Consider the following 22409-nt stretch of genomic DNA (forward strand, 5'->3'; position numbering starts at 1 on the left):
AGGTTCCAGGGATGAGGGACTTCCATAGGTAGAATCGAGAAACTGGAGCTGTTCTCTTTGCAGCAGAGGAAGTTGCGAGGTGGTTTTATAGAAGTGTTTAAAACCGAGGGGGATCGCGACAGAATACGTGGAGAGAAGCTGCTCCTTTTGGTCCAAGGGTCGACAGGGAGAGGGCGTAGATTTAAAGTGATTGACGAAAGAACTGAATACAACATCAGGAAATTTCTTCTAACATGTGAGTTGTTACAATTCGCAATGCACTGCCTGAAAGTGTGGTGGAGGCAGATTTGATCGTCACTTTCAAGAGAATTGGGTAACTATCTGAAGAGAAAATTTGCCAGACCATTGAGTGAAAAGGTGGGAAGAGTAGGACCAGGTGACTTGTTCTTGCAGATAGCCTGCACGGGCATGATGGGCCCAATGGCCATTGGGTGAATCTCCAAGCCACCCTATTCATCTACTAAAATGTGTTGCCTTACGCTTGGCTATATTGAAATTAATTTGCCCATGCTGTAAGTTTATTCATTATTTTATTTGCAGTCCTCCTCTGTATTAACTCAATTGCAAAACCGGAATTGAGATTATTTACAGACGTGGTGCACACTTGTGGCCCCAACACTTTTGGGATGCCAGTTCCCAAGGTACTCTTTGTTTTCCGTTCAGTGGCCAGCTTGTTACCCATGTGCAGAAGTGAGGACATGGTGTGTATTAGTCAGACATTATAATATGTAGTCTTTATCGGACAGATTAGTCAGGTAACCTTTTGGGTTTAGTCGTGGGTGGACAATCGTACTGACGTTGACTCACCATTCAGGTATAGCCTAAACAAGCTTTTATTTAGCTGCGGATCGGAAGGTGTGCTTTCAATTAAGCAAATTTCTTCGGCTTTAATCTAAAGATACAATTTGTTTTGCTGTAGATTATTCCAAAGGATTTGGTGGCAAATATGGAGTGGAAAAGGATAAAGTGGACAAGAGTGCTGTCGGCTTTGAATACCAAGGAAAAACTGAAAAGCACGAATCGCAAAAAGGTTGGGCTTTCGTTGAGACTCAGCCGTGCTGCTGATTTGGATAATGTGGTGACTTGTTTATTGTCACCTGACTTCTGAGTGCTCCGAGTGTGTGTTGGCTGTCTGCACAGAATGTAAGGAATCTGAGGAATGGGGCACAGACTTACGATGTTAGCTTAAGAAGTGGCTGCCTCTTCCATTTAACCGTGGCATGTTTTAACATGAAGTCTTTTGTCTGGTGCTTATGCAGATGAGTGATGTGTGCCATCAATCTCTGAAAGATCCTGTTTCAAGCAGACAGCATCCAGTGAGCTCTAATGTAGTTCAAAGGGAGTGCAGGATAATATCCCCTTTTCACATTGCATTAGCACACTGCTTTAAACATTTCTGTTTTCCAACCTGATGATCTCTTGAAAATTTCCAGGCAGAGATTGCTTCCCTCTTAGGCCCGAGTATCAAAGGTTAAAGTACCACTGTCACAACCTACAATGGTTTTGCAATACTACTTCATGGTGGTGTGTGGTTTTTTTGGAATGGTGTAAGGAGTGGTGTGAGGTGTAAGAATAATCAACCCAACCATTGGCTAACAATTACTATATATTAATTATTAAATTAAAGCCAAATATAACGTGAGTAGGACTATAATACTCGTAGACAATTAAATATACGATAACTAAACATAGGGTGTAATTTTCCAGTTGTGCTCGTCCTAAGACTGGGAAATCCTGCCTGATGTCAACAGACCAATCCATGTCCCGCCTGCTACGATTCCTGTGGTGGGCAGGAAAATTTAGCCCATAGTTCATATACAAATTACCCCTTGTTCTAAGATATATCAGCCGGAATTTTATTGCCCTGTCCGCCACCCAGAGTCAGAGCAGACGAGGGGCTGACAATGGGAAGGTCCGTTGACCTTGAGTGGGATTTTACGGTTTCGGGATGAGCAAGGCCATAAAATCCCACCCATCTGCAATTCCTGAACTCCTTATGACTTTCCCATTCCCAACCAACATCCAAATTGAATAAATCTAAAAGTCAGATCCAGTTTATAGTTATCACACAGTACAAGATGGGTGATCAAGTCCGGAAAACTTCTTTTTTCCTGGTCCAGTGAGGAAATTTAAACTGTCTTTGTGAAGGTTTCTGTACTGCCTATGACTTCTTAGATGTGAACTACCCCTCAGTCTCTGAGCTATAAACTGGCATCTCTGGCTCTTAGATGTTACAATGCGTTGCCTACTTCTTCAGATGCTGGCAATTATATCCTGGTTCCTTTTTGCTTCTCTTTATGTATTTGGGCTTTCAGCATCCCCCACATTCTGTGACTCTCAATATTAGTATCTGTATATCTGCACTGATCCCTCAGTCATCTAGGTAAGCTGTATCCTGGTGGTATGGCTATTTGCACCTGATTCTGTTTGGATGCCTGCTAATCCCGTTACTGGGCAAGGTTGCATTGCATCATCCCCTGTAAATGCTGGCTGTTGTTGCCAGGCAGATCACATCCCAGCATTCCTGGTTAAGTTCTACTAGACAGATCTAAGACAACCATGTATGAAAGATGGAGTTAAGATACAGATCATCCATCATTTAAGTGAATAATGGGGCCAGTTCAGGGGCTAAAGGCCTACTCTATCTCTTAACGTTCTTTGAATTACATTATTTGATCATTAATACTTTGTATTGCGGACCCAAGTCCACTTAGAATTGAGTTGAAAGTGTCAACTCCATTAATGTCGTGACTCCTCTTAGGCTTAGGCTTCTATTCTTTCTGTGTTTTGGGATAATCTCATAGTTCACTTCCAAGTGAATTGGTGTTTGGTTTCATTAGATTACGTCAAAGGTTTTGGTGGAAAATTTGGTGTCCAGACAGATCGACAGGACAAGAATGCCTTAGGTTGGGATCACCAAGAGACAACGCAACTTCACGAATCTCAGAAAGGTAAGTGGTCAGGAGCCCTGTGGTAGACCAGAGATCATCTTCAGGAATTACTGAGTGCTGGAAATGGTGATGGCTCCAGCCAGAGACTGGTAGCTTACAACATAAAATATTCATGATTTAAAAAGCACAGAGACTTGTGCGAACGGGAGAAAGGAGAGTCTTAGAATGTGGGATTCTGTGGTTCAGTGGTTCTAATCTTAAAAGTCTAGTTTTCTTTAAATGTGTTTTTGCTATCCACTTCCACTGCTCTGTGTGGTAAGGTGTTCAAGTTCTAGCCACTCTTTGGATAAAGAAGTTATGATCCTTCGCCAAACTCTGGCATCCCTTCCAAAAATGGAGATATGCATCACCACCTCATGGCTATCATCTTCACCACAAACCTCCGGCTCAAAGTGGGGAGGATATCCAAGAAGATTGTGCATATTCAAAATGGAGATATGAACATAATTCTCATACTGTCACGGGAGATGGTTGTTGGAATGCTTAGAATGCAAGGGTGATAGAAACCAGGATAACAATTGATTTCAAAAGGAAATTGGATGTTTTAAAGTTTAACATTTATTTATTAGTATCACAAGTAGGTTTATAGTAACACTGCAATGAAGTTACTGTAAAAATCTCCTAGTGGCCACACTGCAGCACCTGTTCGGGGAGACTGAGGGGGAATTTAGCATGGTTAATGTGCCTAACTGGCATGCCTTGGGATGGGCATTGAAGAAGAATAAATGTACAGCGCTATGGGAGTGAAGGAGCGGGACTGACCTAGATTACTCCACAGAGAGCCGGCATGGACTCGATGGGCTGAAAGCCACCCTGGGCTGTAATGACTCTCTGACTGTGGCTCAACAAGAATCTTTTTTAAGAGTAATCCTCCACCTGATAAATGAGCATTCGCTGAGAATGTTCTGTGCAGTGTTTGGGCTTTAGCTGTCATTGACAAATGCACACCATTATAGAACGGGCTGGTTGGAAGGTTTTCAACAGGAGAATGAGTTTAGTATTGTCCAATTGAAATCTTGTTTTTTTGTTTTTTAAAGCATCTAGTGTTACAGCGGTCAGCAAGTTTAGCCTTCTGTCAATTGTCAGGGCTTTCTGCACTATGCTGATAAATTGGATTCCTCACATAGAGCCTACCACGGACATTGTGTGCCTCATTGTTGATGCTGTAAATTGTCCGCACAATTGATGATAAAGCAGCTGGTTTAGGATGCCAATATTTGGTAGTAGAAATGCAACCCACAGTGATTTGACAATAATGGTATTAGATGGGGACAATAAAATAACTCAGAACTCTGCTCTCTCCTCATCTTTTCGACAGCGTGACTGCATCAATGGCGATATGTTTGAGTGGTTCCAGAAGTGAGCTTGTGATTGTGCCTTTTCAATCACTGCATTTCAAAAAGAAGCCAACTCCACTATTCTCTCAATAGTTTGCCATTGTTTGGACTTTTTGAGTGGTATGATTTTTTGGGCAGCAGAGTGCTGCCCCACAGCGCCAGCGACCCGGGTCCGATCCCTGGCTTGCGTCACTGTCTGTTCGGGATCTGCACATTCTCCTCATGTCTATGTGGGTTTCCTCCGGGCCTCCCGCAGTCTGAAAGTCGTGCTGGTTAGGTGCGTTGACCATGCTAAATTCGCCCTCAGTGTACCTGAACAGGTGCCGGAGTGTGGCGACTCAGGGATTTTCACTGTAACCTCATTGCAGTGTTAATGTGAGCCTATTTGTGACCCTAATAAATAAACTTTAAAAACTTCCAGATTGGTGGGTGGGCGGGGTAGGGGGGTGGTCACAGTAATGTGCCTCTGTTGAGATGGGTGTGTTGTTAACTTTATTTTGAAAACCCTTTTGCCTTTCTGCTAGTGTGTGTGTACCTGTGCATCTTCCTGAAAAGAGAGGTTTCTTCAGAATATCAGCTTGCTTATAACTGCCCACATGTCCAGTTCTTAAGATATGGAGTTTAAAAAAAACTTATTGTCTCGGTGCTCTTCATTTTTAGGAAAATGTTCTATTTAGATTTGATGAATAGATATATAGAACTGTACATTATAAAAGAAAGCTATTCAGCCCATCATACATGTGCTATCTCTCAGCTTTACATAGTTTCATTGCCCTGCCTTTTCCCCATGGTTTCTCTGTTTCATTCATTAGCCACCTCCCTCATGAGAACTATAAAGGTCTTTGCTTCCATTACCCTATCTGCTAGGATATGTCGTGCAGTAACAACTCGGTGTGAAAATATATCGTGGCAATGTACTTTACTACAATTCTTTTGGGTTTATTTCCGAAAAGCATATTCTGTAAGTATTATTGAATTTGTCCAAGGAATATGGACGTAATTTGCAGGGCCGGCATTTACTGCCTATCCATTATTTCCCCTGATCACCACCGCTTTAAACCACTGTATTTCTATGTGGCTGTCGGTACACCCACAGTTTTACTAGGAAGGGAATTCCAGGATTTTAACCCAGTGACACTGAAGGGACAGTGATATATTTCTAAATCGGCAGTGACTTGGATGGGGTGGTGTTCCCATATTCCTGCCACTGTTGCTCTTCTAGAGGGTAGAGGTCATGGGTTTGAGAGGTGTTGTCAAACATGCCTTGAGTCGCTTCAGTGCGTACTGCAGCCACGGTGCACGAATGGTGGAGGAAGTAAATGTTTAAAGTCGTGGATCAGGGATCTGGTGATGTGTCAGAACTGAAACATGAACCAGCATCCGTCTTATCTTTGCTTTACGAGGGACTTGGAAGGTGTCATGGAATTTCACTCCTTACCTCAGACTCCCAACAGGTTCAGCCTGAATAGTGAGTTTTCAATGGATAAGTGCTGGTATTCTGAAGCAAATATCAATAATGTGGCTCAAATACTGGGCAGTTTTATTATTGCAATTTAATTATGTACAATTAAACGGTTTTAAATGAAAGAAAATTTTAAGCACTTGAAGCTTACTTTTCCACATTCCCGTTCTTATTGTGTTCCTTGTTCTATTTTCATGTTATTCCTAAGAGAAACATAGGAACAGGAATAGAGAGATTTTGGTTTATTCATAATCTTAACTCCTTCCTTGACTCCATGTCCCTTAGTACCTTTCAATCTCGGAGTTAAAGTTAACAGTTGATCTAAAGTCAATGACCAAATGACATAGTGAACCCCAAACTGCTATCGCACTGTGTTTGAGAAATGTTGCCTCAGGCCTGGCTCTAATTTTTAAACTACAAGCAGTCCTCACCTTTTATGGCATTCAAGTTATGATGAACAGCACATGTATTTATAAATTGACTCCCCATTTCAACTTTATGACAGTGGTTTTGGCTTTGCGACCCACACCAGTATGTTCGTACTTATCCATTGATGTTCCACGCTGCTCACCTCTATGACTAGACTGGTCGAACTGCCTTTATTGGGTTGCATACAAGTGTTTTGGCGCAACTGTTGCATTTTAAATGCATATGTTATACTTAATAAGTGCTAACACTCAAAAAGAATTCAAGGTTAAGCAGGCAATCGACAATGATCCCCCACACTGATCAAGGAACTTGTGCTAAGATGTGCAGGCATCAACTATCACCTCAGCCACTTTACAGGGCAATATTTGAGAGCATTTAACACAGCTGGGTGCCCTATGGTTGTTTTCCTGCCTTGATTCAGGAACCAATCCCTCATTTATACCAACGCTCCAATGGCAAAATTGGTGCCGACTTGCGACCTGCCAACTTACAGCATGGTTTTCAGGAAGGGATTGTATCATCAGTCCGAGGACTACCTGAATGTCTCTTCAACATTAGAATAGAATTGTTATTGCTTTTTGTTTTAAACCAAGCAGCCTTAAGTCCCTTTTGTGTATGCACGTGTGTGTTATTACTACTGCAGTTGGCAGTTGGACAGGATAGTTTGATAATACAATACTACCCAAAATTGTCTCAGTCGCAGAGGAAATGCCAATTTACTTGTAGAGTCTTGACTGTGAACCTAAAACAAAAGGAAATACGGCACTCCCTTAAAGCACCTCCAAAACCTGTGACCTGCATCATTCAAGGGCAACAAGGAATGGACAATAAATGCTGCCCTTTATCAGTGACAACCACACCCCATGAATGAATAAATTTTAAAAACTCTAATTAAATATATATTTTTAGATAGCAATAAATAAGCTTTAAGATAATGGATACTATTGAGTTTGAGGTGTTTATTAGCCAGTGGAAACCAGATTGTCACTAAGCTGTCCAATGGCTATTCTGTGACCTATAATGTTTAAGTTTATTTATTAGTGTCACAAATAGGCAATGAAGTTACAGTGAAAGTCCCTAGTCACCACATTCCGACATCTATTTGGGTGCACTGAAGGAGAATTTAGCACGGCCAATGCATTTAACCAGCGCGTCTTTCAGACTGTGGGAGGAAACCAGAAAACCTGGAGGAAACCCACGTAAACACAGGGACAACGTGCAGATTCACACAGACGGTGACCAAAGCCGGGAATCGAACCCGGATCCCTGACACTGTGAGGCAGCAGTGCTGACCACTGTGCTGCCGTGCCACCCTAAAGCACCTCCCCCACATCCCATGCAGTTACCATAACCACAGAGTTGAGGAGAAACTTCTTCTCTCAGAGGGTAGTGAATATCTGGAATTCTCTGCCCATTGAAGCGGTGGAGGCTACCTCGTTGAATTTATTTAAGTCACAGATTTCTAATACACAGGGGAATTAAGGGTCATGGGGAGAAAGCGGGTAAGTGGAACTGATCCACTTCAGATCAGCCATGATCTTATTGAATGGCGGGGCAGGCTCGAGGGGCTAGATGGCCTACTCCTGCTCCTGTTTCTTATGTTCTTATGTTCTAAGTGTGGGCTCTAAAGAATTGTTCTGATCTGTTAAATCAGGGTTTGTCAGTCCCTGGTTCTCGCAGTTAAATGGATAGAAAACCGTTTTTGTTTTGGTGTGTGAAGCTGAAGTGAAAAGATATTTCTGCACCCAAATAGATGTCAGAATGTGGTGACTAGGAACTTTCACTGTAACTTCATTGCCTATTTGTGACACTAATAAATAAACTTAAACATTATAGGTCACAGAATAACCATTGGACAACTTAGTGACAATCTGGTTTCCACCAGCTAATAAACATCCCTAATTCATTATTATCCATTATCTTAAGCTTGCTTATTGATATCTAAAAATATATATTTAATTAAGAGTTTTTAAAATTTATTCATTCATGGGGTGTGGTTGTCACTGACAAAGGGCAGCATTTATTGCCCATTCCTTGTTGCCCTTGGATGATGCAGGTCACAGGTTTTGGAGGTGCTTTCAAAGGAGTTCCATATTTTCTTCTGTTTTATATTCAAAGTCAAGACTCCAGAAGTAAATTGGCATTTCCTCTGTGACTGAGACAATTTTGGGTAGTATTGTATTATCAAACTATCCTGTCCAACTGCCAAGTGCAGTAATAATAACACAAACATGCACAAAATGGACTTAAGGCTGCTTGGTTTAAAACAAAAAGCAATAACAATTCTATTCTAATGTTGAAGAGACATTCAGGTAGTCCTCGGACTGATGGTATAATCCCTTCCTGAAAACCATGCTGTAAGTTGGCAGGTCGCAAGTCGGCACCAATTTTGCCATTGGAGCGTTGGTATAAATGAGGGATTGGTTCCTGAATCAAGACAGGAAAACAACCATAGGGCACCCAGCTGTGTTAAATGCTCTCAACTGTTGCCCTGTAAAGTGGCTGAGGTGATAGTTGATGCCTGCACACCTTAGCACAAGTTCCTCCATTTAGTGTGGGGGATCATGCTTTCTATTTGCAAGAAAGTTTGCTCATATGTGCAAGAAGAAAGACATTTCTCTTTTTATTAAAAGGAAACTAGGTTTGCCAATTGGATGTGTAATCTAATACTTGTACTGGTGCAATTCGAAAATTGTGATTTCTAACTCCGTTTCTGTTGTTCTTGGTTTCCATTGGCATTGGAAGGGTTTCTACAACTTCCTATGGGCAATGGGAACCTGTTCTGTGTTACTGATCTCTAACCATCCCTATTCGTGTCGGTGTCCGCTCTTTGTCATGGGCAGTGGGTCAAAGCTATGCCCAAAACAGCTTGGTTAGAACTAACTGGTATTTGCAGTATTATTTGTAACAAAAGCAGTCTCACTAAATTGTGTGGCGTTTTGAATCAACCTGTTTTTTTTTTAACGGTTCTGTACGATATCGTACTGTGTTTTTTTGCTGTTTATTTTTGTCGTTCGTTGTATAACATATCCGACCTAACTTTTGGCTTGTTTTCTGTTTTTCTGTCCTCGTCTTTGTTTTGGTTGCATGTGTGTTCACAGACTATAAGAGAGGTTTCGGCGGGAAATATGGTGTTGAGACTGAAAACCAGGACAAATCTGCGGTGGGGTTCGATTACAAGGAAAAGCTGGCCAAACACGAGTCTCAACAAGGCAGAGTCTGATGCCAGGCCCCACTCTGGTTTCTTAAGATGCATTAAATTTAAGCACAGATCCTTTCAGCGCCTTTTGTTTCCTAATGTTTTGCAGTGGGTATTAAAGGTGGCTTTCTCCCCCAGATTTTTTTCCCTTACATAGGAACATAGCAGAAATAGGCAAACTCATCCCTTCGAGTCTGCTTTGCCATTCAATCAGATCATGGCTGATCTCTCTCTGGTCTCAAATCCACCCCTCCCACTTGTTCCCCATGTTCCCTTGTCCCTTTTTTTAAAATTGGAAATGTATCTATCTCCTTCTTGAAACCATTTGAACGACGCTACGGAGCAATGAGTTTCACAAATTTACCACTCACTGCGAGAAGTTGTTTCTCCTCCATCTAAGTTTTAAAACTACAGCTTCTCGACCTATACCTGTGACCTCTTGTTCCCAAGAGGAGGAAACATTTGGTCTATATTTACTTTATCAATCCCTTTTATATCCCTCGATCAGGTCCTCTCTCACCCTTCTAAACCCCAGCGAGTACAAGCCCAGACTGTTTGATCTCTCCTCGTACGTTAACCCCTTCATCCCCGGAATCGATCTGGAAACAGTGAGTGACAACGGAACTCCGCTAACTTTTACCCTGCACAGTCCCTTTTCGATGTGCCAGATGTAGATTGGTGGCAGGCTTGTGGGATCTGTCCAATTGTCTCCTCCTGGTAGCTTTCCCCCAGCAGCTCTGGACGGACATGGATGCAGCAGCAAGAAGCTTGCCACCTATCGTGCCTTCCTCAGTGCAGATGTTTTCAATGTGTAGCTTCTTGTACATCAGCAAATATTTGGTACAAGCTTCAGGCTTCAGTTTCAAAATGAAGATCGCCTTGTGGCTGCTTCCATTGTGTCCCAGTGAAGCGCACTGAAATGCTGCAGCCTTGGATCTTCAGCGAGTAGGCAACCGTTAGTTAAAATCCAAATATTGTCCCAATTGACTTGAACTGATTTGAATCCCCAGTGCAGTGTTACAGATAAGGAACCATTGAGCGAAACCTTCCTTGTGATCAGATTTCTAGAATTGTGGGCTGGAGTGCTAACATCCAGTAAGCCAGGAAGCAGGATATCAAGGCGGCTAATCTGAATGTGCGTATCTTAGGCCGCATGTGCCTACTGGTGACCTGAATTCCTGGGGAAACCTCCACATGCACTTTACAATTGAAGTGATGGCATCAGGTGGTTGTACACAGTATCACTGTGGTAACATCAGTCCACAGAAGCCCAGTTTTGTTTGGGGGAGCATGGGTGGGGGGAGAGCTCTGGACCTGGGGACAGATTGAGATGGATGTATCCTGGATATTCCAGTTCATTTACCTGATCCCAGGAGAAAAGAAAAACGGGGCAATGGAAGTAATTTTTCAGCTAATGCCTCAAAGGTCTGTGCTGCAAACTGGTGCATTTATTTGTTATTGTCCTGTCTGTCCTATAGACTTTGTTTCTGCTTGTACGTTTACCTCAATCAAAGCGATCAGCAATTCTCTGTCTGAAAGACAGGCCTTAGCATGCCTGAAGTAGTCAGGTCTTTCATTTCAACATCTCATTTCCTTTCCTGTTACAAACTCTGCTTGTCAAGTTCAAAAGATGCAAAAACAACGATTAATAACCTGTGTCAATCCAATTTTCCTCCTCTTCGCGGCAAAACCTAATCCAATCTTGGCTGACATTTAAAATGAGAGACTTTTTTTGCACTCAGTTTGGCTGCCTTCATTGAATGCTGCATGGTCATCCTACTCACACTTGGATACCTTTTACCCAGCCGAAACTTAACTCTCTCTCAACCTCTTATTTCAGACTATTCAAAGGGATTTGGTGGCAAATATGGCGTCCAAAAAGACCGAATGGATAAGGTGAGTGTTTTTTATTTGCGGGATGTGGGTGTTGCTGGCCAGGCCATCATTTGTTACGTATCCACAACTGCCCTTGAGAAGGTGGTGGGTACACCCACAGTGCCCTTAGGAAGTGAGTTCCAGGGTTTTGACCAAGCGACAGTGCAGGAACGCTGATTTAGTTCCAAGTCAGGGTGGTGTGTGGTTTGGAGGGCAGCTTGTAATGGCGGTGCTCCTATGTATCTATTGTACTTTCAATGTGATAGAGCGTTTGGAAGGTGTTGTCAAAGGAGCCTTGGTGAGTTCTTGCAGAACAGCTTGTAGATCAAACACACTGCATCACACACTGTGTTGGTGATGGAAGAAATCAGTGCTTAAGGTAGTGCCAATCAAGTGGGCTGCTTTGGCCTGGATGCCATCTAGGTTCTTGAGTAATGTTGGAGCTGCACTTATCCAGGCAACTGGAGAGGTTTTTTTTCTTATTCATTCATGGGATGTGAGTTCTGACGAAGGCTCATCTTGACTCCAAATGTTCTCTCTCCACAGATGCTGTCAGACCTGCTGGGATTTTCCAGCATTTTCAGTTTTGGTTTTAGATTCCAGCAACCGCAGAAATTTGCTTTTATCTTCGTGCAGGAGATTAATCTGATCTCGTTATTTTGCTATATCTATTTTTTTATTCAAGTATAACTTATTTTACTGTTGGAGCATCTATTTTTAATTAAAATAGAACTTCTTTTAATATTGGGGCAGTTTATCAGTGAACATGTGGATGGATGGTGGATTTTAGACCAAAAATAAATAGTAAACTTTGATTGTTTAAAGGGAATATTGAGGCGGGGGGGGTCTTCTTCTAAGAGAGAGTGGTGGGAGTGTGGAATGAGCTGCCAGAGGAAGTGGTGAATGTGGGCTCACTTTTAACATTTAAGGAAAACTTGGACAGGTACATGGATGAGAGGGGTGTTAGGGGGATATGACCCAGGTGCAGGTCAGTGGGACTAGGCAGAAAAATGGTTTGGCGCAGACAAGAAGGGCCAAAAAGCCTGTTTCTGTGCTGTAATGTTCTACGGTCTATGTTTACGATGCAAGTGACGATGTGTGGAGTTGAACACATGACCCTAATCGAACCATAGCAAGTTAAAACACTGGAGCAGGCTGTTTGGTCCATTGTGCCAATGCTAGTTTTATACTGGAGTTGTCAACTCTTATCTTATTTTCTCTGCACTCTGTCTTAATACTTTGTCTTCTCAAGTATGTTTTCAAATCTCTTTTCATATTTCTGATAGCCTTGGTTTCAATTGCCACTTGTGGTAATGTATTCCAAATTGTTTTAATATTGATGAGTTTAAGCCTCAGTTATCGAGTCAGCACCATTGAGAAATTACCTCCCTTTTTTAATGCTTTCAGTTCTAATGACCAGCTCCAGTGCACTGAGCTGCAGTCTTTCAAATCCCTCATCTCTGGTACCTTCCAAGAGAATGTACACTGCACCTTTTTTTTTTCAGACTATTCAAAACATTGCCAAATGTCGATTGTACCCAACCATGTCCTGCTGAGAATTGCACAGATGATTGCTTTATTATATTTGGATTCTGTGTTATCTACATTAACTAAAAAGCAAAGTCCCCATAGTCCCAGATGACCACTGACTGGTGTTGATTTAACCTGAGGATCAGCACACCTCATGCAAGGGGCAAGGTTGAGAAGGCGGGGCCTATATGCATAACCTCAGCCGGTACGGGAACTGAACCCGTGCTGTTGGCATCACTAACCGGCTGTCCAACCAACTGAGCTAAATTTCCTTCAGGTATCCATCCAACTTCCTTTTGAAATCTTTGACCATCTCTATTCCACCACTCTCAGGACACCACCTCCCCCAGGTTCCAGGATTACAAGTCACTGTGCCAAAAAAGGTTCTTGCTCATATTTCCCCTTCACTTTGTGTTTTGCTGCGCCCCCTCGCTGCCTGGATGTTGAAACAGTGACCAGGGTTCAGGAAAACGAAATCCACACTTTTTTTTGATGTCCAATGGGAGCTCTTGGAAACTGCATTAACGTATTTATTTTTTGGATGTGGGAAATGAAAATGCATGGGGTTGTCATGGTGGCACAGTGGTTAGCCTCACAGCACCAGGGACCCAGGTTCAATTCTGGTCTTGGGTCACTGTCTGCGTGGGGTCTGCACATTCTCCCCGTGTCTGTGTGGGTTTCCTCCGGGTGCTCTGGTTTCCTCCCACAGTCCAAAGATGTGACGGGTTAGGTGGATTGACCATGGTAAATTGACCCTTATATCAGGGGGATTAGCAGGGTAAATATGTGGGGTTACGGGGATAGGGCCTGGATGGGATAGTGTACGGTGAAGGCTCAGTGGGCCAAATGGCCTCCTTCTGCACTGTAGCGATTTTATGAAAATCCTTCTTCTAAATAACTTGTGGTAGACACTTTCATGTTCTTTTCTGGTTAGTCCTCTCAGCTTTTGCCAGGAAATTGTTCCGAGTGTTGTGATGACTGTTACCCCCTCTGAAACTGCAACTGTTTTCTGTTTGATACACTGGAGTCTGCTAAAGTTTATGCTAAATATGTATGATTTTATGTCTGCTATAAATTAACGAGGCAAGCCTGTTTTGACTGAGAGCCTCAAACAAGCTGTCTTGTAACAGTATTGAAAACTGCCTGGTTGACGCACAGCAGGGGAGAGAATGTCATTGAAAAGGCAGCAATAATAAAGGAGTGTTGAGGAAAGCTGTTCCTAATGCCGTAACTTCCTGATTACAGAGTGCTGCCTCCTTTGATGATATCGATCGTTTGGCACCAGCTTATCAGAAAACCAAGCCCGTGGAAGCTGGTACGTGAGACCTTCAGGAAGTAATCATGATTCTGTTCAATCATTTTGTATAATCTATTTTAGATCCCTACAGTACAGAAAGAGGCCATTCAGCCCATCGAGCCTGTACCAACAACAATCCCACCCGGGCCCTATCTCTGTCACCCCATGCACTAGATAGTCCTCTGACACTAAGGGGCAATTTAGCATCGCCAATCAACTTAACCCACACGTTTTTGGAGTGTGGGAGGAAACTGGACAACCAGATGTTGCTTGGGACGGTGGCACTGCTGGATCACTGTCAGTGTGGAGTTTGCACATTCCCCCCATGTCTGCGAGGGTTTCCCCTGAGTGCTCTGTTTTCCTCCCACAGCCCGAAAGACCTGCTGGTTAGGTGGATTGGATGTGCCTAATTGCCCCTTTAATGTTGGGGGGGACATGGGGTTATGGAGATAGGGCCTGGGTGGGATCGTGGTCTGTGCAGACCTGATGGGCTGAATGGCCTCCTTTCACATTGTAGGATTCTGTGATTTGTATGAAACCCACACAGGAACTGGGAGAACGTGCATACTCTTCGCACAGAGGCTGGGATTGAACCCGGGTTCCTGGCACCGTGAGGCAGCAGTGCTGACCACTGTGCCACCCAAATGTTGTTGATGCTGTGATTTGATCCTTGCAAATTATTCGCCTAATCCCATCGAATCACCAAATTACTGATTATGGAGATGAGTTTAGCCTCTGCCAAGTTTGTGATTAAAAGTGATTGATTTCAGTGTAATAATTAATTTTAAATGCTTGGAATTTGCTGGTGTGTGTGTGTGTGTGTGTGTGTGTGTGTGTGTGTGTGTGTGTGTGTGTGTGTTGTGTTGGGCCAATTCCTCACTGTGGTTTGGCTCTGGCAGAGAGTTTGCCACAGCTTCATGACCTTTTAGTCTGTTCTGTTCACTTTGCAGCCAGTGCGAGTGCCAGCAGCATCCGCTCCAAGTTTGAGAACATAGCCAAAGCGAAAGAGGAGGAGGATAGGAAGAAGGCTGAAGAGGAGAGAGCTCGCCGTCGCGCCAATGAGAAGCTAGAGCAGGAGGAAGCCAAGAGGAAACTGGAGGTTGGTGGAGAATCCTCGCTGCTAAAGACATACCCTTTTTAACTGACAAACATTTAACAGGATTCGCAGAGTGGATTCAGAAAGAATGTTCCCAATGGCGGGGAGTCCAGAACCAGGGGGTCATAGTTTGAGGATGAGGGGTAAATCTTTTTAGGACTGAGGTGAGGTGTTACAGCAGCGGTTTCTATGACTACACTTCAAAAATACATAATTGGTTGGAAAGTGCTTTGGAATGTGCAAGCGGTATCAAAGTTGGTGCAGAAATGCAAGTTCTTCCTTCTCGCTCAATCCACATATTACTAGAGTTAGTAGAATATTGGCACATTGCAACTGCAGCGCACTTTATGACTGGGTTATTACTTTTGAGGGTATCATGCCATGTATATGCACAGTAAGATCCCGTGAATAAATCAATGAACGGTCAGCTAACCTGGTATTGGTAACAAAAGGACGGAGAAAGCGGGAAAACCTCAGCAGGTCTGGCCGCATGTGTAGGGAGAGGGAGCAGTTATGGTTTGGCTCTTCGTCTGAACTGTAGATAGTGGGAGATGTGTTGGATATTAGACTGTAGCTGTGAGAGATTGCAGCAAGATGTAGCAACGATAAAAACAAAAGACAGATGGCCTGGTGTAGGAGGGAGGGCGGAGGGGAGTGGGAGGGATGAGGGGAGGTAAGGGTGGGAGGGATGACGTGGGGGAATGGAGGGTTATTGCACTGACACAATAAATGTATGAATTTTTTTTAAGAAGAGTTTCAATGGAGGAGAAAGGTCTGCAGTTGTGGAATTCAGTATTGAGTCCTGAGGGCTGTAACCTGCACATTGTCTCTCTGACCAATTGATGATGTGAATGATGGAGGTTGTTTCCTAGGAGCTGGAAGCAGTCTTGAGTGCCCTTCTGGCGATTTGTGGCTTCATCAAAGCCGCCAACGGTGACCCTTCTTCTCACGCGTCACCAATGCCAGTTCCTTCTGTGGACGGAGGAGCCTCCAAAATTGATATTGGTAGTGTTGCTGAGGGAGCCACATTGGATCTGATACCCGTCAAGCTCTCTGCTCATATCCCAACAGTGCCATCTGATCTTACACGCCCTGAGCAGAGTGACAGACTCCAGCTTTAGTGTCCGATCCTAAAAGACAGAACCTGCAGGACTACACAGTAATCCGGTAACACTGAGGCAGTGTTCTGAAATGTTACCCTAAAGGTTATGTGTTGAAATGCAGCTTGAAACCCAGGCCCACAATTTCCTCCCTGGGGTGACTGTTACCTAAAGGAGCAAAGCTGAGATTGTTAGTTTTGGAACCTTCTGACAGTTGGTTGTGAAATGGAGGTTATCCAGATACCACTTAATGATCGAGCTCTAGATTGTGGCGCGACCCGAGTTGAAAATGTCATCAGTGCGTGAAGGGAGATTCTAGAATTAAAGCTGAGAGCAAAGACAGTCATTCACTGGACTCTTTGCCATCTCAAACAGGGGAGACAACAATTGGACACATTTGGCCTGATTTCCTGCTTAGTTAGTATTGCCAAGTAAGTTCATTCTGTTGTGAATTTCTGACGTCCTTTTGTATCCTTGATTAGTACATTCGTACAGTTTTTTTTTGTTTTGGTGAAGCAGGAGCAAGAATTGGCAAAGAAACAAGCTGCTGTATCCACTCCTGTTCGAGAACCTGCCCCGGCGCGAGAACCTTCTCCAGTTCGTGAACCTTCTCCAGTTCGTGAACCTGCTCCCACTCCAGCACCTGTTGATGAACAGAGATCTCCCAGCCCAGTTTATGAGGTAAGTTGTATTTTAACATTCAACTAATCATAGAATCCCATAGTGCAGAAGAAGGCCATTCGGCCCATTGAGTCTGCCCTGACTACAATCCCACCCGGACTCTATCCTCATAACCCCATGCATTTACCCTAACTAGTCTCCCTGACAATAAGGGGCAATTTAGTCTGGCCAATCCATTTAATTTGCACATCTTTGGAGTGTGGGAGGAAACCGGAGCACCCAGAGGAAACCCACAGGGACACGGCGCTGGAATGGAACCCGGGTCCCTCACGCTGTGAGACAGCAGTGCCAGCCACTGTGCCACCCATAAAGACTAATATTTAGGATGTCAGTAACTTTAACATTTTAAACTATTTCTGACTAATAATGGCTATCGTGTGGGCCATCAGGGTTGAAGAAGGCAGCTCATCAGCACCTTCTCAGGGGCAATTAGGGATGGGCAATCAATACTGGTGAATTTTTAAAAATCTTCAAATTCTGTTCTTTAAAAAACTAAGAAGTGACTGACAAAGTGCACTTAAGGAGGTAACTAAAATCTCCTGACATTGGATCAGCTCGGGGGCACGTCAGCTCTGAGGCCCAGACGAGAAGCAGTTTTGAAACAATTCTAATGCTGGTTTGTGTCAGGTGACCTTGCGTCTATCGTTGTCATGGACTACCCTTCGATTCACGAATGGCGCCTACTCAGGGCAGGTTCCTGCCCAGGATCATCTTATGACTGAACAGACCAAGACTTGCGCTACGTATCTTTGGGTACAAGAGGACAGGATGTCCCGCCGGGGTAGCGTGATCCAGAGCGCAGGATTTGTTTTTTTCCCCCTATCCTCGGAACTCTGAGATGGACAAGTTGCTGCAATTCTGAACCATTGGTGTTAAGCTCAATGCCACCAAGCTTCAAGGAGAGTTTGTGTTTTTGAGGCATTTTCTTTGTCCTCCCTCTGGAACGTTGATTGCAGAGTTGAAAGAGCAGGATCTGGCAAAGGAGACTGTGTTCAGTCCAGCAGAGTTAATTTTTCAGAAGTTTTGCCCATGGAGCTGACTTCAAGAGCGACACAGTCCTCGCGTAGAATCTAGAGAACACAAGGAATAGGAGCAGGAATAGACCAGATGGCCCATCCAACTTGTTCCACTGTACAGTACAATCACGGCTGATCTTGGGCACCAGTTGCACTTTTTTCTGCCTGTTCCCCGTATCCCTTGATTCCCTGAGACACCAAAAATCTATCTTGCGTCCATTCAACAATGGAGTGTTCTGCTGATGATTCTTTAAACTGCAGGGCAAGCAGGGAGGGAAGGTTGACGACCCTCTAATCAGATCGGTAATTATCTATTACCATGGAGTGCAATTGCATAGTGAGTAAGAAGGATTGAACGTGCTACACAGGTTGAAGTGAATTTCAAATATTCCTAATTTTGTAGGAGCCACCAGCGCACGAGGTAGAGAATCACCAGGAAAACCAATATACGGGTATCTATGAAGCAGAGCCCGGCTATAGCACTGATGAGGGAAACTACCAAGAAGCGACGTATGAACAAGAAGCAGTTTACCAGATGCCTGACGAAAGTCAAGATTACCAAAGAGGTAATATGCAGCTGAACGTGTTGCGGTTTTTGTCCGGTACTTGGAAGTCAGTGGTTAAAGTGTATCCAGCTGTAAATGATTTAATGTCAGAATGTTTTCTGCTTTAAAAGGGAAGAGAACCTCGTAGGAGGTCCTTTGAACATTTTTATTGAGCCCGTTTACCATTTCACCCTTTTGTCTTCCTTGCCAGATGAACACACTTATGCAGAGTATGGAAATGAGTATGGAATCACAGCGGTGGCTTTGTATGACTACCAGGCTGGTAGGTGCAGGGTTTCTGTAAACATTGGCCTCCAACTCTTTATCTCTTTTATTGCAGTCCAAATCACGTTACGTGAGCCATTCTTTTAAGCAAAACTCAAGTTCTGTGTACAATTCTGGTGTCCAGAGCACAGGGAAGGGACCCAGGAGAAGGTGTACAAATGCACAGCGGGACTAATATCAGAACAATGAGGTTAAAGCAATCAGGATTGTTCTTTTCCTCAGGAAAGGAGAAGGCTGAGGGGTGAAAGGATTTGGTGGGGTAGATATAGAAAAGATGTTTCTACTAATGGGGAAGTCCAAAATTAGTGAAGATAAATTCAAGACAATCATTAAACAAAATCCTTTAGGATTTGAGGAGAAACTCTTACCCAGAGAGGGAGGCAATGACCTAGCAGTATTATCGCTAGACTATAATCCAGAAACTCAGCTCAGGTTCTGGGACCCAAGTTCAATTCCTGCTACAGCAGGAGATGGAAAATGAATTCAATTAAAAATATCTGAAATTAAATGTCTACTGACGACCGTGAAACTATTGTCGATTGTCAGAAAAATCCATCTAGTCCACTAATGTCCGTTAAGAAAGGAAATCTGCCGTTCTTACCTGGTTTGGCCTATGTGTGACTCCAGAGCCACAGCAATATGGTTGACTATCCAGTCTCTTGGGCAACTAAGGATGGACAATAAATGCTGGCCAGCCAGTGACACCCATTTCCCAGAAATAAAAAAATTAAGAATGTGAAGGATGCTACCATATAGATTCGTTGAGGTGACTAGCTTGGATGCTTTTAAGGGAAGCCGGTTAAAACACATGAAAAGAAAGAAGTAGAAAGCTAGATTAAAGATAGGAACATAGGATTTAGGAGTAGGTGATTCCGCCCTTTGAGCCTGCTCCGCCATTCTATATGATCATGGCTGATCTCCATCTCATTCTAACTCCACTTCCCTGCCTTTTCTCCATAGCCCTGTGTCCTGCTTTTGATCAAATATTTGTCCATCTCTTTCTTGAATCCATTGAATTCTGCACCCATTGCACTCTGGAGCAGTGAGTTCTATAGATTCACAACCCTCTGTGAGAAGTAGCTTCTCCTTGTCTGAATCTACCTCCTCTTACTCTACAACTATGACCTCTTGTCCTAGACTCAATCTGTTTGAGTATTTTATATACCTCAATCAAATTCTCCCTTCGTTCTTCTGTACTCCATCGAGTACAAGCCCAAGCTACTCAACCGCTCCCCATTCGACAGCTCCTCCAAACCTGGAATCAATCTAGTGAACCTCTTCTGAACTGCCTCCAGCGCCACCACATCCTTTCTCAAAGAAGGTGACCAAAACTGAACACAGTACTCCAAGTGTGGCCTCACCAATGCCCTATACAATTGTAACAACTACTTTTAAACTCTAGACCCTTTACAATAATTGCCAAGATTCCCTTTGCCTTCCTCATAATACTCTGCAGCTGCATAACCACTTTGAGACTCATGCACAAGGACACCCAGATCCCTCTACACAGACACATTTTCAACCTGTTTCCCTTTTAAATAGTAATGTGCCCTTTTATTTTTCCAGCCTAAAACAATAACCTTTTATCCACATTTGCCAGATTCTGGCCCATTCCCCTAGCCTGTCGATATCCATTTGTAAACTTTTTATCTCCTCGTCACAGCCTGCTTTCCCACCTATTTCTGTGTCGTCAGCAAATTTCGCTATGCTGCACTCTGCCCCTGCTTGTAGATCATTGGTTTGGATTGTAAACATTTGTGGTCTGAGAACTGAACCCTGCGGGACCCCACTAGTAGTTACAGATCACCAACTGGAGAAGGAGCCATTTATTCCCAACTCTCTGCTTTCAGCTACTCTATGGTTGGGGGTGGGCGGGAAACACATGGATTGATCTGTTGCTATGCTGTAAATTGCATATAACCCAAAAGGATTGGTTCTGTGTAAAAATACACGCCAATGTGTTTTTCAGCTGGCGACGATGAAATTTCCTTTGACCCGGATGACACCATTACCAACATCGAAATGATTGACGAAGGATGGTGGCGAGGAGAGTGTCGAGGCCGATATGGTCTCTTTCCTGCGAACTACGTTGAACTGAAACAGTGAAGCGCTCAGGCCAGCGGCTCCAACATAACGCCAAGATGCACAATTCCAAACTCAATACAGCATGAATTGTGTTCCGTATCGGGAATAAAGTTTTTTTTTTCATTTTCTCTTGCGAGTTGCAATTAACGCATTGCAATAATATCCAATCTTCAGAAGCGCCGTGGGAAAAGAGCTTCAAGTTGATATTTGACAGGCCTCCGGAAAGGGGGTGTGTTGGTGCGCTTTCATATATAAAGTAAAATGCACTTTCTAGAGAGCCCCTAGCTGTTTGAAGCAATGTGACAATTGTGTGTGGGAGAGCTAACTCTACGGGTGGGTGCTTCCTGCAAAATAAGACCAATTTCTTCTTGTTGACCAAGTTAAACTTTTAACTGAAATGGAACTGGTTGTATGCCATTGCCCAGTCTGATCCTTTACTCTCAGCCACACAGTTAGTTGAAAATACTGATAACTTTGGCCACTTGCTAACAGTAAAATCAATTAACTCATTTTTCTTTTAGTTATTTTCTCCCTCCGCTTGATGGAGTCTCAATATTCTGCTTGGAACTATATTTGCTGATTTCATGAATGGGTTTTGGGTTTTGATAATAAAAAGTTGCCTTTTTCAGTACTTTGTTTATTAAGCATTAAACTGGTTTTATTGCACTACACTTGTTCGAGATCTGCCATTTTTTGCTCATTTTATGAGCGATCTTCATTTCGAATCAATGATACCAGGATTTACCTGGTGTCAATTACGTCCCAAAGCAGAACAGTTACTGGCTTTATAAACCTGACTCTGATTTAACTAATCCACTGTGCTCTTGTGCTTATTTTTGTGTGTGTTAGTTTTAAATTCTTGCAGCTTCCACATATAAATCTGACAATATTACAGTCAGGGAAATAGGTAGACTTGGTGATTTGATTTATTATTGTCACATGTATTAATGTACAGCAAAAGGTATTATTCTTGCGCACTTTATAGACAAAATATACTGCACATAGGGAAGGAAAGGAGAGAGTGCAGAATGTAGTGTTACAGTCATAGCTAGGGTGTAGAGAAAGATCAACTTAATGCGAGGTAGGTCTATTCAAAAGTCTGACAGCAGCAGGGAAGAAGTTGTTCTTGTGTTGGTTGGTACGTGACCTCAGACTTTTGTATCTTTTTGTCAACGGAAGAAGATGGAAGAGAGAATGTCTGGGGTGCCTGGAGTCATTAATTACGCTGGCTGCTTTTCTGAGGCAGTGAGAAGTGTAGACAGAGTCAGTGGATGTGAGGCTGGTTTGTGTGATGGATTGGGCTTTGTTCATGACCTTTTGTAGTTCCTTGCGGTCTTGGGCAGAGCAGGAGCCATACAAGCTGTGACACAACCAGAAAGAATGCTTTCTATGGTGCATCTGTAAAAGTTGGTGAGAGTCGTAGTGGACATGCCAAATTTCCTTAGTCATCTGAGAAAATAGAGGCATTGATAGGTTTTCTTAAGGCTGAGCTGTTGTCAATAAATAGGAGTCTGACGTAAG

At 43.3% G+C, this 22409-nt stretch overlaps 1 protein-coding gene across 5 annotated transcripts in view; it reads left to right on the top strand.

Annotated features, from left to right (window-relative positions):
* The window catches only part of cttn (cortactin), a 64394-nt gene extending 42694 nt beyond the window's left edge, over positions 1 to 21700 (top strand). For 2 of the 5 annotated variants that reach the window (XM_080189945.1, XM_080189948.1), the window contains 10 exons: positions 920 to 1030; positions 2841 to 2951; positions 9281 to 9391; positions 11219 to 11274; positions 14029 to 14098; positions 15031 to 15179; positions 16793 to 16957; positions 18377 to 18539; positions 18730 to 18801; positions 20773 to 21700. In XM_080189945.1, coding sequence (XP_080046071.1) covers positions 920 to 1030; positions 2841 to 2951; positions 9281 to 9391; positions 11219 to 11274; positions 14029 to 14098; positions 15031 to 15179; positions 16793 to 16957; positions 18377 to 18539; positions 18730 to 18801; positions 20773 to 20909 — 1145 coding nt within the window. In that variant the 3' untranslated portion in view covers positions 20910 to 21700. The remainder of the gene's footprint in view (positions 1 to 919; positions 1031 to 2840; positions 2952 to 9280; positions 9392 to 11218; positions 11275 to 14028; positions 14099 to 15030; positions 15180 to 16792; positions 16958 to 18376; positions 18540 to 18729; positions 18802 to 20772) is intronic. The other 3 variants (XM_080189947.1, XM_080189950.1, XM_080189946.1) reach the window with 2 other exon arrangements.
* The last annotated feature ends 709 nt before the right edge of the window (positions 21701 to 22409 follow it).

This window comes from Carcharhinus amblyrhynchos, chromosome 6 (genome assembly GCF_965287045.1).
Source record: "Carcharhinus amblyrhynchos chromosome 6, sCarAmb.v2.hapA, whole genome shotgun sequence".
Taxonomy (NCBI): Eukaryota; Metazoa; Chordata; class Chondrichthyes; order Carcharhiniformes; family Carcharhinidae; genus Carcharhinus; species Carcharhinus amblyrhynchos.